Raw genomic sequence first — 15735 nt, 5'->3', positions numbered from 1 at the left:
TTATCTAGCTTAATCTACTAGCTAGTAGCTTTCTACTACTATTACTACTAAAGTATTTCTACCTACTTAGCTACCTTAGCTACCTTAGCTAGTTCTAGCTAGTTATAACGTAGTATACTTATAGGTATCTTCTTAAATATAGTATTATATAGTTCTCTATAACTTTCCTTATATAAGTTAGATCTCCTACTTAGAGTATTTACTACTCTATTAAGTATTCTAGTATAGTATATTATCCTAAAGTTAAACTAAGCTAGTATCTTAGCCTATTAGACTTATTATTAGTTAAGTTTCTTAGTTATTATAAAACCTACTAAGTTCTAGTAATTAGTAAAAACCTTAATCTAGTATAGTAGTCCTAGTAAATAGACTTCCTACTATTTAAAGGAATTAACTACTCTTAGTAGCTCCTTATTATAAATATTATAGTTAAGTTCTACTTTAGAGAACTTCCTTAAGTAGTAGAATACTAGTCTCTACTTCTTATCTAGGTACTACTATAATAATATAGCTCTAAGTATATAGTCTAATATATTAGTCTTAACTTACGTCTCCTATTTTAGGTTATATATCTCTAGTATAGGTGCCTTAAGGAATATCTACTTAATTTAATTAAAAGCCTCTTAATATTCCTTATTCTATTTAAAACTAATTTCCTTCTTTATAATCTTAGAGAGGGGTATTATAATCTTTAAGTAATCCTTAATAAATTTCTAGTAGTAATTAGTAAATCCTAGGAAGGATTATATATCCTTAACTATTTTAGGCGTTAGCTACTCCTATATAGCTACTATCTTCTTTAGGTTTATCTTTACTCCCTCTATAGATATTATAAAGCTTAGGTATTCTATTTCCTTTATATAGAATTCTTACTTCCTTAGCTATAAGTATAGCTTATATTCCTTAAGCTTCCTTAGTACTTTCTTAATATACTCTATATATTCTTCTAGTATCTTACTAGTATATACTAGTATATTATTAATATATACTATAATAAAGATTCTAAGGTATTTATAGAGTACGTTATTAATAATTAACTAAAATATTACTAAGGTATTTATTAACCTAAAAGGTATTACTATATACTTAAATAGTCTATATTTTATCTTAAAAGCTATTATCTATTTATATCCTTCCTTAATCCTAATTTAGTAAAATCCTTCCTAAATATTAAACTTTATAAACTACTTAGCTCCTTAGAGTTAATCTATAAGCTTAGTTATTAGTAGTAAAGGATATTAATTCTTCTAAGTAATACTATTTAACTAATAGAAGTTAATATATAGTTACTACTTCTTATTAAGCTTCTTTATAAATAAGATAGGTAAGGCTATTAGGTCTAATCCTAGTTAGATAAATCCTTCCTTTAAACTCTTCTAGATATAATCCCTTAGCTTAGTATTATACTTAGGTAATATAGGATATATTAGTCCTAGGCTTAACTCTACCCCTTTATCTAAGATAATCTTATAATCCTAATCTTAATAGTCTACTAAATCTATAACTTTATTTTCCTTAAAGAGTTCTCTAAACTTATTAGTTTAATACTCTTTTAGTATCTTTAGTAGTAATAGTCCTTCCTTTATAGTTATAACTTATCTTATCTAGATAACTTTTACTCTCTAACAGTCTTTCTTATAAATTCTCCTAATCTTATAAGGTAAGATCTTACTAAACTTCTTATCCTAGGTTAAGCTCTAGTCCTTTAGGCTTACTCTTCTATATACTCTAGTAACCTTATATATAAGTTCTTTTTTAAGTATTATCTATATTTACTAATTAATAGTAGGGTTATAGGTATCTAGCTAGTTATAACTTATTAATATATCTAGTCCTCTTAGATTTATAATATTAATATTTATAAAGTACTCTATACCTACTATTTATAGCTTTATTAGTTTTATCTCTAACCTTATTATACTACCTCTATATTCTATAGGTTTTTTATTAACTAGTACTACTAGTACTAGTTTATCCTTAACCTAGTAAGGTATCCTATACTTCTCTACTACTCTAGGTAAGATTATTATCCTTATAGCCTTACTATCTATAAGCGCCTAGATATTTTAACCTAGTATAGATATAGTTATAAGTAGCTACTTTACCTAACTATTAATATCTTATACCTTCTTAAAGGTCCTTTTAGGTATACCTTTATTAGTATAACCTTATCCCTAATAGTATCTTAGTTTTTTAACTACTTCTTTCCCTTATACCTAAGGAAATAGCCTATATTATTCTTTAAGCTATAGTACGTTAAGTACCTATTATTATAATAGAAGCTCTAATAAATATTCTAATAAGGAATCTCCTTCTTAGTAATTCTCTTCTTTAGTTAAGCCTTCTTAGCTTTATAAATCTTATAGTCTATAACCTTATAGATATTTAATAATAATATAGTATAGTAGTAGTTATCTACTTATTATACCTTATTAAGTTATTCCTAATAGAATATATATCTATTCTTATATTATATCTAAAGGAGTTTATAGTAGATCTTTACTTTCTTTAGTTTATATAAGTAGTAGTTATCTACTAGATATTTATCTACCTAGAGGTTTAGGTAATAGTACTATTCCTAGTCTATCTTATATTCCTTCTTATCCTATTTATAGAACTTATAATTAATCTTATAGTTATACTAATATAAATCCTTATAATCCTTAGTATCCTCTACTTTAGAAGCTTCTTAGTCCTTAACCTTAGCTAATAGGTCTTTAAAGTAGGGTTATTAGTATACTACTTAGTAACTAATATCCTTAGTATTCTTACTAGTAATAATAACTTATCCCTAAATATTATAGTTATTAGCGTAGTATATATTACTACTATAAATCTAGTATTAGTTATTAGCTAGTTAGTTTAAGACGTCTTAGCCCTTAATTTTCTAGTTATTATTCTTTAATTCTTCTTTAGCTAAAGCCTTAGGCTACTAAATTATTATAAATCTTTTTTTAGTTACTTAGTATACTTTATTATAGAGGTCTAAGTTACTTAAGTTATTATCTAATTCTATTAATATTAGGTAAAGTATACTTTATTTAATTATTTAGATCTTAATAGCTACTTATTTAACCTATTCTTCTTTATAGTCTTAGGTAAAATATCTTATTTTACTATACCTAAGATATACTTTATTATTATAATACTTCTAGCGTTCTTCCTTAGAGAGAGTATCTTATCTTTATCTTTAGGTCTTTTTTTCTTTAGCCTTTTCTTATACCTTACTAGTTATAATAGTATTACTATCTTTATTATACTTTCTATATTACTTCTTTATATTTAGTAGGTTAGGTTAGAAGTATTTCTTTTAGTTATTCTATTCTTAAAGCCTATTATCTATACGTATAGTTAGCTTAATTAGAGTATATAGTATTCTAAGCTTATTATAGTATATAAGGCTATCCTTAATATTTTCTTTAAGGCCTACTTTAAATACTATTTAAAGTACTATATTATCCTAATTAATCTATACTTATAGTTACTTAAATTCTACTATATATACTAATACTAATATAGTCTACCTTAGGTAAGTAATCTTCTTCTTTACTTAGTTCTAAGCGTCTACTTCTCTAAAGATATATTCTATCTCTTATTTAAACTCTATCTAACTTATAAATAAAGTATAAGTTCCTTCTTTAGTACCTATATACTCTATATCTAGTAAGTAGTTATCTATATAAGGTTATATCTAGTTAGAAGCCTTATCCTTTATATATATACTAGCTATAAAGATCTTTTCCTAGTTATTAAGTACTTTATTATACTTATAATATAGGTTAATATTAGTAAGGAATACTTATAGCTTTTCTTATTCTCTACTATATTTCTCTAGTAATACTATCTTAGGTTTCTTAGTAGAAATAAGTTATTTATTAGGAGTAGCTATTAGCTAGCTTATAAGCTAATTAATTATATTCTATATCTTAGCTATCTACTAAGCCTAAATAAGGGCCTATTACTTAAGATTTTATAGCTCTTTATTACTAGGGTTCTCTTCTAAGTCTAAGTTAGATGTATTAAGTATCTTATTATTAACTAGTATAGCTACTAGCGTTAAGGGTCCCTAACCCTAAGCCCTATTATTCTATACTACTCTTAGGGATACTATATTAAATCTTAATTAGTAGTTCTATTAGTTAAACGTCTACTAATATCTAGGGTAGTTAAAGTATTATATAGGGGTTTACTATACTTCTCTAAGCTTAGTCCTTACTAAGGTAAGATAGGTTTAGGTAATAGTCTATAAGGTAGTATATAGAATAATTAGGTAGAAAAGAGTTATTATTATAACTAAGAGATAAATAATACTAATTCTATAAATAATAGAATAACTAGTTAATAATCTATATAAGAGATAAACTATTTAAGTTAACTATAATAAGTGTAATAATAAAACCTTTCTATCCTTATATCCTTATTACCTTATTTATTACTATTACTACTATCCTATAGGTTATAGATAGTTGTAATAGCTTACTATCCTATCTACCCTAACTATCCTAGATAGCTTATCTTAGTAGGATATTAGTTTACGTAACTAGGGCCCTATACTAATTATTACCTTCTAATGTAGTCGCCTAATAGTCTCTTACTATATAACCTACGTTAAGGAGAGATCCTCCTTATTATCTTTTTAAACTCTTTAGCCTCTTCTAGTATAATCTTATAGAAAGGAGCCTTATCCTTATCCTTTTATCCCCTAAAGATTAACCTTTACTTAGGGAAGTTAAACTTTAGGTTATATACGTCTATCTATAGTAGTCCTAAGTATATATAGTACTTTAGGATCTCTACTATAATAAATAGTATATCTTATACCTTAGTTTTTTTATAGGAGTCTTTAATACTTATAGTAACTATTATAGTTCTATAAACCTTTAACTCCTTACTACCTACCTACTTAACTAATAACTTAAGTAAGGGTTAAACCTTAAGGTTTTACTCCTTAGTAGTTACTACTAATAGGAGGTTTAGCTATAAGCCTAGGTTAATTAAAGCCTCTATTAGTTCTAATTACCTAATTATAACTTATACTATTAGTATCTTAATTAGCTTTAGGTATATTACTTTATATAAGAGTCTAAGATCTCTTAATAAAGGGTTAAGCGCTATATAAGTAGATAAGAAGGACTCTAGTTCCTCTACCTAGTACCTTTCCCTAACTTAGAAGGTTTTAGATCTTTTAGTTTCTCCTTAGTCTTAGGATATTCTCTCTAGAAGTATCTAGGCTTATTATAACCCTAATAGACTTTATTAGTATCTTTTAGTCTACTTAAGTCCTTTTTTAGTAGTTTTAGATTAAAATAGCCTAAATTAGACTTCTTAGCTTTTTTCTTAGTCTAGGGAGGCCCTATATAAGAGTTATAGGATAGCTTATTATATATATACTTTATCTCTATTAACTACTTAGGGAATATTACTATTCCCTTTAAATACTAAGGAAAAGTAGGCGTTTACCTTAATTTACTCTAGTAGTATCTTACTAGAGTATTTAGCTTTAAGACTATTAAATACTCTAAAAGATCCCTAAGTATAAGTTCTTTCTAGATCTCTAGGAAGAGAGAGCTTAGAAAGTCTATCTAGTATTACTCCTCTAGATAGTTACATAACTTACTCTAGAGGGTGTTTAGTTTAGCTAGTAGGATATTAAGGTCTTAGTTATAGTACTAAGTAATATATTTTAGCTTATTATAAGCCTAAAGGCGCTATAATAACTTAGGGCTAAGTATATTAAGTATAATAGCCTTAAGTTAGTCCTAAGTTAGTATCTATAAAGCGTCCTACCTTATATAGTCCTAGGTATAGGTATCCTAGGTTAAGTAGGTAGTTTTATCTAAGAATCTAACTATAAAGTTAACTTTATAAAGGTTAATATAAAAGGTATTAGGTACTCCCTAAAAAATAGCTTTTTAATTATATACCTAGTAGTTATACTATAAGCAATTACGTGTTATAAACCTTTCTAGGTCTTTTAGGTAGGGTACACCTAAATTAGGGTAGCTCTCTAGCTTAGTTAAGAGAGTAAGATAGGCCCTATCCTCCTCTAGCGCTATTTAATTACTAGAGAGGACTCTACTTTTTAAGGCTTAGAGGCGTGCTAGTTCTTAGTAGTCTTATTCTAATTTAGCCTAGTTCCTTAGTTTTTTAAGCTCCTAGGTTATTATAGTATTATCTTTATCCTATTTAGCTATAGTAGTTTAAGATAGGGTGGTAAGCGCTAAGGTTTACGATAGTACTATAGATAGGTCCCCTAAGGGCCCTAATAGTACTATTAGCCCTATTATAGTTTATAGTAGACCTAAGTAGTCTTTAGGTAGTAGTATTACTATATTAAGGGATAAAGGGCTAAGGTTATCTATTATATTATCTACTACTTATAATCTAAACGTAGTAGACCTTATAGTATATTAAGTGCTACTAGAAGGTCTAGTATAGGAGCTTATTATAATAGAAAGATATGTATAAGAGTATTATAGAGAAGAGTAATTTAAATAGTAAATAATAGTAATATAGGATACTAGATATATAATAATTAGTATAAATAGTAGTATTATTCTTAAGTAGACTAGAGATAAATTACTATTATATACCTAAATCTTATTATATTATATCCTAAGCTTTCTATATTATTAAATTAATTATCTACTATCTATACCTATCTTAGCTCTTTAATAATATCTATAATATATAGTAACTAGTCTTTAAAGTCCCTATTATAGACCTCCTCTAAGTACTTATACTACTTATTAATTATTATAATACTAGTAACTTATATATTATATATATACTAGACCTATATATCTTAAAGAAGAGTAAATAACTTATTAGCTTTATTTATACCTTTATTAGCTACTATAATAATAGTACTTATAAAGAGGACCTTAGTAATAAAAACTAAGTCCTTAAGTATATAGTTAAATTCTTTTTAATAAACTTATATAATAAGCTAAGAGATTAAATATAAGTTTAAAACTTATACTTAAAGTTATATTTAAAGGGGTTAATCTTAATAATAACTTTATACCTACTATACTACTTAATAGTAGTTATTATAGTTACTAAGAGGGTTATTAGGCCTTTTAAAACTAGGCACTTTATACTTATAATAATATTATATATAATAACCTTTATATTAGAGATACTAGAGTTACTAAGGTTACTAGATATACTAGATATATTAATATATAGGAGTTAAGAGAAGAAAATTTAAGTTACTTAAATATTTCTTTATTCTTAAGTACTATAGTTATAAGCCTAGATATAAGCTATAAACTATAGTTTAAAAACTTCTCTTCTCTCTAAACTCCTCTTCTCCCTAATATTACTATAACTTTCTAGAACTACCTAAAGTTTAGGGCTTTAGCTTAACCTATCTATTATTAAATATATATAGCTATATATAGTAAAACTAAGTATTTAGGAAATACACCTTTACTATAATTTATTATAGTATCTTTTAATAGTATTATACTTATATCTTTTACTAGTCCGTTTATTATTTAAATAGATTATATACATTATATACGTTACTCCCTTTGTCTTGCACTACTGCCGTCGCATTACTGAATAGCCCTGGGCTCCGCTGATAACATTCCTATACACTCTGAGGGTCGTGTTGAGGGTAAGGCTGGCCGAAGACCATACTAACCTCAGACGACGACAACGAGTCGGGCCTGGGGTCTTTTGCGAGGTGCATTCTCTTGTCTTCTTCAAGTGACCAGCAAGCCGGAACACTCAGCGACAACATAATCATGTAGCGTTACTATACGCAGCGGTTAAACTTCGGGGCTAAGTGCCAAGCCCAACCTCGCTTAGTTGCGTTAGCGTCCACCACATGTTTTCGAACTGCTCGTGAACTCCGCCCTTGACTTCTCTCTCGCACATCCACGACCACCAACATGGCCCCTCCCCGCTCCTACTCGAAGACGTACAGCGTCCCCCGTCGTCCTTTCGAGTCCGCTCGTCTGTATGTGATAACCCATGGCCACTGAGCGAGAGCGTGCTCCGCTTATGTCTGGGACACAAGTTAATGTTGGATTAGGGATACTGAGCTGAAGCTCGTCGGCGAGTATGGTCTCCGCAACAAGCGCGAGGTCTGGCGCGTCCAGTTGACTCTGTCCAAGATCCGTCGTGCCGCTCGGTGAGTTCTCCTTGTTGCTGACTGCGCGCAATTGATGCGCAGTCTGAGAGACGTGAACTTGCTAACAGTCTGGCAGTTCGCTTCTCACTCTCGACGAGAAGGACCCCAAGCGCCTCTTCGAGGGTAACGCCCTCATTCGCCGTCTCGTACGTGTCGGTGTCCTTGACGAGTCCCGCATGAAGCTCGATTACGTCTTGGCCCTTAAGATTGAGGACTTCTTGGAGCGCCGTCTCCAGACCTGTGTCTACAAGCTCGGTCTCGCCAAGTCCATCCACCACGCCCGTGTCCTCATCCGCCAGCGCCACATCCGGTATGCATCCGCCCCCAATTGGTCAAAAAGCGTACGACTAACAATATTACAGCGTCGGAAAGCAGATCGTCAACGTTCCCTCCTTCATGGTCCGCCTCGACTCTCAGAAGCACATCGACTTCGCTCTGACTTCTCCATTCGGTGGCGGCCGCCCCGGCCGTGTCAGGAGGAAGAAGGCCAAGGCCGCTGAGAAGGGCGGTGACGAGGACGCCGGCGAGGAGGACGAGGAGTAGATTGTACGCCAAAAGGAATGATTCACGGATGATCGGCGTTCGGCATGACGGGATGAATCTCTTCGACAGGTATCCTGTCCTTGAAAGCACTATATCCCTTGCGGGTCTGGGCCGGTGGATGATCTACGTATACATTATGTAGACACTACCCAAAATTTTCAACTGCCATCGTCGGTTTCACTCTGCTCATAATGTTCGTGATGCTGTGCACACCTGTTAGCTTTGAGTTATTGCTCGCAATCTGAACAAGAGTGTGCACGGTTATACTCTCGGCCAAACAGTTCCAGGAAGTGTTCATTGTATGCTTTCCTGCCCAACATTGTACCATCGGCGTATTTGCTGTCTGTGATAGGACGCAGTGAACATCTCTAGCTTATTACATATGTCGGAGCTCAAGCAGTTCAACAACAACTCAGTATTTTCTCGTTGCACCAGCCGTTGATTAATCATCTAGACTCATCTTTAAGTACCTGGCGTCTAATACTCAGAATCATCGGTATATAACCGCGTAACTGGACTAGGTCTCCTGCCCTCGGAAGTCAACCCAGCCGCAACCCTCTCCTCGCCCACCTTGGCTCTCGCCTGCTGCATGATCCACAAGCCTGAACTGGTTCCCAGCCTCGTCGCGCCCGCCTCTAGCATTTTCACCGCAGTGTCCAGGTCCCTGACTCCACCACTGGCCTTGACTTCCATCTTCTTCTTGCCCACTTTACGCGATGCAAGGTACTCTGCCGCGGCTACCATGAGTTGCACGTTGGGGAGGTTGGCGCCTGGTCCGTTGAAGCCCGTAGACGTCTTGATGAAGTCGAAGCTAGCGGCGGCGGCAAGATGAGACGCGGCGAGAATCTGTGCAGAGTTCAATTGCGATGTTTCGAGGATAAGTTTGAGTGTTGTGGGGGCAGGGCAGAGGCTTCTTATGCTAGCCAATTCCCTGTATATGGCGCTGTAGTCTGGAATCTGTCCTGTTTCTTCCTCTCCAGCGTCGATGGTTATGCTGCTTCCCGCGTTGATGGCTGTGTTGGCGGCGGTGACGCTGTCAATTGCTGAGTCTCTGGCAGTGAGGGTTTGGTCGGCTGGTGGTGAAGCAGGTCGGTTGTGCTTGGTGAGTAGAGAGTAGTTGAGAACGACATCGAGTTCTGCGGCACCCGCTGCTACGGCAGCACGTGCTTCTTTTAGCTTGTAGTACGTGTCTTGGGTCCCTTCGTGGAAACCAACAACGCAGGCGACGAGGACATCAGTGCCCTTGAGATTGGAAACGCAGCGTTGAACGTAGTTGAGGCGGACGCAGACTGACTGTAAAGCTGGTTAGTTGGAGGCTCTTGAATACCGTGCCGCATAGCGCGAGTCTCGCAACTTCATAGTCTGACAACATAACTCTTGCTGATCTCGAACAAACAGCCTCAATCTCCCGGGAAGAAACACACCTTGAAGTTCTCCGTCCTCGCCTCACTACACAGTCCATCGATCATCGTAGTCGTCGCATCCAATTTGAGTACGGTATGATCCACCGTCTTAGCCAACTCTTTCAGCGCTTCTTCTCCGTTCCTCATCCTCGGGCCTTCGTACACCTTCTTCGCCCTTTCTCCGCTGTTCACCTCTTTCATAACATTCTCAATCGTCTCATCAATCTGCGCCTTCCACTCCTCATTAGTATACCGGTCGGTCATCATCTTGATGGGATTCGATTTATCGTCGCCGAGCTCCGGGTTAGCGGCGAGGAAACCGCGGATCAGGACTTCAGACTCCGTCAAGGGGATGGGGTGGGGGTTTGACGCAACTGGTCCTCCCGCGCCTGCCGATGACGAGGTAGACATTTTACACGACGCGCTGGCGCGTGTTTGTTGATTTTGATCTTGATTATTGACGGTTCTATTTTAGTGCCACTCGGAATGGAAGCCGCGGGGATGCGCGAGCGATCGGACGTGCGAATGACAGTATTGACGATGACGTGAGGTGGCTTGTTTCTCGACTCGTGTCCAATCGATGGCTGGAACAAGGAAATTAGACGAACAATCAGGCAGCGGCGTTGCCTCCTGTCTTTAAAAGTGATGGCCGTATCGACTACTGTCGACAAGAGTTGGTGTTTTGGCGGAGGTCGGCGTTTTGCCAGTCATGTGGGCAAGTGTAGGGAAGGTGCCATGAGCCGCCCAGGGGGGTCTCGGCCACGCCTCCCCACTTGGACAGCAGAAAACCCGGCCAAGAAAGATGTCCTTCTATTATAGGCAAAGGGTAGGGCTCGTTGCGATACTAGTAAGTCACGGATGTGTCAAATCTGTAAGGCTTGGTATGGGGTCTGCAAAGGACCCAGAGTGAAGCGCGGAGCACGTCGCACATGTCAGCGTATTGCGAAACAACGTGGTACGCGCGTGTGTAAATGCCATCCAACAGAGAAGCCAAAAGTCACCTCGAGTATATGTGAAATGAATGTGAGGATTTGACGCTTTGATTTTACAAAGGACCGCTAGCACGCGTAGGTATCCTCGATTGCAAGCCGGTCCTCACCTCGGACGACTGATCCAAAGGCTCTGAAATGCTATCTCTCCTCCCACATGCATGTACATGAAAGCCGAAAGACCATGCCAAACAAAAGGAAATAGATTCGAGGAAAAGGGTTGTCCATCAGCGCTGAGATATCCGGAACTCCCGTTTTTGTGACTTTTGCATTGACTCGGGTCGAAAGATCCCTCTTCTATCCTGCGGTCGAGTCGATCGGCGCCAATGAGATCTACACCCTTAAGCCATGATAGTCGTCATCGTAACCCATCAGTCCCAGCTGTCATCACTCCGACGAAACGTTTACTTCCTTCGGAAAGAGCAGCCCTCGGTCAATCGCGCCTTGCCACCAGTGGGCTGGCACCTGTGAATGCGTTAGCCCATGTCCTAACTCCGTGTCCGATTGTCCTGAACTTACAGGACCTGCGAGCAGCCCTGGCAGACGACGACTGTGTTGGCGTGCGAGAAGACAGTGGTGATGGTGAAGCACCCGGGGCACTTGACGTCCATAAAGAAGGAGCGGGGAGCGGGCACGAGGGTCTTGAGCTTGTGCTTGCGGGCCTCACTAGACGCTTGTTAGTCGCAGGTCGAGGGCGAAGTGGCGGGCAATGTGTGCGTACGCGGCCGGGGAAGGGTTGAGAAGGTCAACTGCGAGAACCTGAAGCCCTGTTAGTTCAAAACAGTCATCGAGACATGTTGGGCGCAAGGCAGGGCGGCGAGAGGTTGCGAATTCGACATGCTGTGGCGAACTCCGAGAGTCTCGTGTGCCCGCTCACAGACCCCTCTCGCGCGCTCCCAAATGCCCTCGGTGGCTCAGACTCACCATTTTGACGGTTTATGGAGAGTCTCTTGGTTTGGTTGATTGTCGTTGATGGCTTGAAGTCGATTGAATCGGGCGCAAGAGTCGAGACGGCTGGAGAGGGGGGTGAATTTTCGACATGAGCAACCAGCGGCCACACATTCGTTAGCGAGCACGCTAGGACTCTTGGCGGTCCGTGCACATCGGCTTGCGTTCACTGTTTTGTGTACATTGCAAGACTATTAAATACTTTGTTAAAGCTTGACCATGTCCTGAGAGCCACTCATGCCTGCACTGCCGGCTGGAGGTGTTGTTGTGACTGCGCGCTGTTAATCGATGACGGAGTTCACTCTAGAGCGGGCAAGACGTACACGTGATTCAAACATGAAAAGATCGCTCGCATTAGGTAGACATCGCCAAAAACCTACAGAGCTCTCTGGAGACCCACGATGCAGAAAACGGTGCCCGAAAGCGAGTAGAGAGATGCAATTCCTCTGGATACAGCTACAGTAAACTCAGTGATTCGGCCCCAACTGCATGGCGACGTGCATCTTCAAACCAAAGGTAAAAGAAAGCGTCCAGATCGGGCCGAATAGGCGATACGATGTATTCAAGCACACGACACCAGAGATCTTCCCAGCTCAAGGATACAAGCGGTCTCTTACTGGTCGGAAGTCGTACCGTAAACTGTGGAACACTTGCTGTTGACCAGGAATGTGGAAACACAGACAGTACGTTTCCTGTGTGGCCCATCTACTCCAGTTGGGTTATGGTCAGCGCTAAAGTGCGAGGTATTACCCCATTGCATCTGGGGCTGCTTCCATACCTGTCCCTTTGCCCCACTTAGCGTCAATCCCAAGCCTGTCGTATACTGTGCTCCTGATTATAAGTGTAAAGACCAGAAGCAATACAAACAAGAGAATAATCCAATCACGCAAACTACAACACATTCACCTTTCGGAATGGCAGCACAAGAAAAGAACACGCAAGAAATTGAGAAGGCGAGGAAACTGAACCATGTACCCTGGTGCGAGGAATACGAGAAGATGATCTCGGGGATGCTGTAAGTAAACGGCCTCTTATTCAATCCACAATCCACAAGTACTACTCATCAGACATTCGACGCACATCATCCAGACCTCATCCCTCACTGTTCCGTGGAACTAACACAACCACAGCTACAATGCCTTCAGTCCCACCTTGAACGCCGCGCGCTTCAAAGCCAGAGCCTTCGCCAATAGATACAACACCTGGTTCCCAGACCCCGAGACAACCGACTCAGAAAAAGGCTTTGACATCCTCGCTGCGGAGCGCCTTCGAATGCTCAGAACGATCATCGGCCATGTAGCCGACGACGAGATCTTCATCGAACCGCCATTCAACATCGACTACGGCTGCAACATCTCCTTGGGCAAACGTTTTTACTCCAACTTCAATTTGACTATCCTAGACTGCTCGCTTGTAACGATAGGGGATCGGTGCATGTTTGGTCCTAATGTGTCCATATTCGCGGCTACACATGAGGCGGAAGTGCAATCGCGACGGGATAACATTGAATATGGAAAGCCTGTTGTGGTTGGCGACGACTGCTGGATTGGTGGGAATGTAGTCATCTTACCCGGAGTGAAGATAGGGAGGGGAGTTACGGTGGGAGCGATGAGTGTTGTGACGAAGGATGTGCCAGACTTCTGTGTTGTCATGGGACAACCAGCCAGAGTTGTCAAGAAGGTTGCGGAGGTTCCAGGAGAGGATAGTGCATCATGATGGCTTCAAATTTCTCCACTGCCGGTGTTCAGAAAACCAATCAAAGTATTGGACTTGTTTGTATGAAGAGCGTGAGCTATCTGGCTATGTTCTAGACAACATGACATCGGCCTCGAAAGCCTTTTGAACTCGGCTCATCTATCCAAAAGACTCTCACTACCGAGAGCGTGAACGCATATAGACCTCGCCAAACCAAGGAAAGAAGTGAAGGGAGCCAGCGCCGAAGCTGTACTGGGGCAAACATGTACAATAAAAGTATAAGAGCGTTGAAGCGATATAAAGGGGTAAGGGGAAGGTCTATGCCGGGAGCACTACTAGCCAATCCATGCTCCCATCCTGAGTATGCATTCCTTGCAGCTGGACTTGGACCAACGTCAAACAGTTTGCCACCTTTTCCCAAGAAGCACAGAACTAGCGATAGGGGGAAAGTACGAAGAAGAAATTGAGCGACGCGGGCGCTGTAGAGGTCGTGCGACGACGGAAAGTGGGTGTTGTGTACTCCTACCGAGGTGCTGATAGCGTGCGGCCAGAAACAGTACTTCGTAGTGGTAGGGTTATGTTCAAGAAGGATAGCGGGAGGGCGTCGTTGGCCTATAGGATGGTGCAACCGCCGCTCTTGTCTTTGCTAGTCTTGACTTGCAGAGCCACACGGGCGGCTTCGGTAAAAGCCTCATTTACTCCTCGGTTCTTCATGGCAGAGCATTCTGGACATGTCAGTTGGCTACTATTAGTCTGAAAACTGACATGGCTTACCCAGGTACCGCAAAGCCTTGATCTTCTCTGCTACACGAAGACCCTCGTTGTAGTCGATACACGGCTTCTCGGGCTGTTGGTCATCGGCATCGTCGTCTTCTTTTTTCCGCAGATCACACTTGAGCGCAACAAGAACGAGCTTAACGCCGGGGCAGTTCTCTGCTATCTCGCCGACCCATTTCGTTTCTACGTTCTCAAGCGAGTCTGGTGAGTCGACCTGTGCCATGTGAGTTGGTATTTAGTCACAATCGCGCCGGAAAATCATACCGAGAAGCAAAGCATGATGGCGTGCGTGTCATCGTAGCTCAGCGATCGTAGTCTGTCAAATTCTTCCTGTCCGGCGGTGTCCCATAAACTAAGCTCGACGTGTGTGTTGTCGATGTAGATGTCTGCAGCGCCGCGTCAATTGTGTGTATAGGGATCTGTGAATAGGCGCACAAACCGTGTACGTAGTTCTCTACAAGATTTGTTAGTGCTATGAAGCTAGAGTGCGAGCAGAGTCTTACCAAATACTGTGGGCTCGCTGAAAGGGCTTCATTAGCCTCGGGCGCGCATCTATTTTATGCAAATTACTTACTATACTGTCGGAAAATAACTATGAATATGTCAGCAGGGCCTAGGTATCGCAAAAACGTTGGGACCAACCCTCTTGTGAAGACGTTAAGTAACGACGTCTTGCCGCATGCACCGTCACCGCTGTCGGAGGTACGTTAGCCTTGTTCTGTCGCATCATGTCTCAATGGCCCAAACAAAGAGGGGCCGCGCATAAAAGAGACGTACAGCAGCACCAGCTTGCGCTGCACAGACTTTGTTCCACCGCACATGGGCATCGTGAAGGTCGCGTAGAAAGACTCGGCGATGGGTCCGTTGCGTCGGCTTAGGGATGAGAGCGAGAGAGAGAGCGCGCGCGCGTTGGTGCAACAAAGGACGACGGTCGTGGTCGTGGCGGCGGACGCGGCGAGGACAGGAGTGAGAGTTGCACCGAGAAGTCGTAACGGAGGATGGATAATAAGGATGTGAGAGTTAAGAGTTGAGGCGGGAGGGTTCCAGATGCTGGGGCTGGAGATGCAAGCGATGGATGGATGGAGTTGAAGATCCACCCACGTCGCTAGAGCTAGGCCTAAAACGACAGTTAGTACTGCTCACTTCCGCAACCATTCCACGGCTTCGACACTAGGCATTTGGGCATCGACACGGGCGCAGCACTATGCAATTGTCGGCTGGGGCGCCGTATAGTTCG

General features: G+C 39.7%; 5 protein-coding genes across 5 annotated transcripts; 2 read left to right on the top strand and 3 right to left on the bottom strand.

Annotated features, from left to right (window-relative positions):
• Positions 1-7880: 7880 nt before the first annotated feature.
• Positions 7881-8854, top strand: ACET3X_004980 (40S ribosomal protein uS4). The gene is made up of 4 exons (XM_069451134.1): positions 7881-7969; positions 8045-8143; positions 8220-8453; positions 8506-8854. Exons 1-4 carry the CDS (start codon positions 7902-7904, stop codon positions 8684-8686), a joined length of 582 nt encoding a protein of 193 aa, XP_069307024.1. The 5' UTR covers positions 7881-7901; the 3' UTR covers positions 8687-8854.
• A 309-nt stretch (positions 8855-9163) lies between these two features.
• Positions 9164-10500, bottom strand: ACET3X_004979 (uncharacterized protein; the record flags this gene model as incomplete). Its single annotated transcript, XM_069451133.1, has 2 exons — positions 9164-9979; positions 10111-10500. 2 exons carry the CDS (start codon positions 10498-10500, stop codon positions 9164-9166), a joined length of 1206 nt encoding a protein of 401 aa, XP_069307023.1.
• A 982-nt stretch (positions 10501-11482) lies between these two features.
• Positions 11483-12005, bottom strand: ACET3X_004978 (40S ribosomal protein eS27; the record flags this gene model as incomplete). The annotated part of the gene is made up of 4 exons (XM_069451132.1): positions 11483-11543; positions 11598-11744; positions 11800-11837; positions 12003-12005. The coding sequence occupies 4 exons, from the start codon at positions 12003-12005 to the stop codon at positions 11483-11485; spliced, it is 249 nt and encodes an 82-aa protein (XP_069307022.1).
• A 935-nt stretch (positions 12006-12940) lies between these two features.
• Positions 12941-13742, top strand: ACET3X_004977 (uncharacterized protein; the record flags this gene model as incomplete). Its single annotated transcript, XM_069451131.1, has 2 exons — positions 12941-13041; positions 13157-13742. The coding sequence occupies 2 exons, from the start codon at positions 12941-12943 to the stop codon at positions 13740-13742; spliced, it is 687 nt and encodes a 228-aa protein (XP_069307021.1).
• Positions 13743-14333: 591 nt separating this feature from the next.
• On the bottom strand, positions 14334-15325 carry ACET3X_004976 (uncharacterized protein; the record flags this gene model as incomplete). The annotated part of the gene is made up of 7 exons (XM_069451130.1): positions 14334-14446; positions 14496-14712; positions 14763-14884; positions 15002-15018; positions 15073-15090; positions 15141-15191; positions 15276-15325. 7 exons carry the CDS (start codon positions 15323-15325, stop codon positions 14334-14336), a joined length of 588 nt encoding a protein of 195 aa, XP_069307020.1.
• Between the last annotated feature and the right edge of the window lie 410 nt (positions 15326-15735).

This window comes from Alternaria dauci, chromosome 4 (assembly GCF_042100115.1).
Source record: "Alternaria dauci strain A2016 chromosome 4, whole genome shotgun sequence".
NCBI lineage: Eukaryota > Fungi > Ascomycota > Dothideomycetes > Pleosporales > Pleosporaceae > Alternaria > Alternaria dauci.
This window is presented reverse-complemented; position numbering and strand designations above follow the sequence as displayed.

Coding starts and splice junctions, on each gene's coding strand:
- ACET3X_004980 (XM_069451134.1), top strand. CDS start 7,902: ATGGCCCCTCCCCGCTCCTACTCGAAGACGTACAGCGTCCCCCGTCGT. Junction 8,144..8,219: donor AAGATCCGTCGTGCCGCTCG/GTGAGTTCTCCT, acceptor ACAGTCTGGCAG/TTCGCTTCTCACTCTCGACG. Junction 8,454..8,505: donor ATCCGCCAGCGCCACATCCG/GTATGCATCCGC, acceptor ACAATATTACAG/CGTCGGAAAGCAGATCGTCA.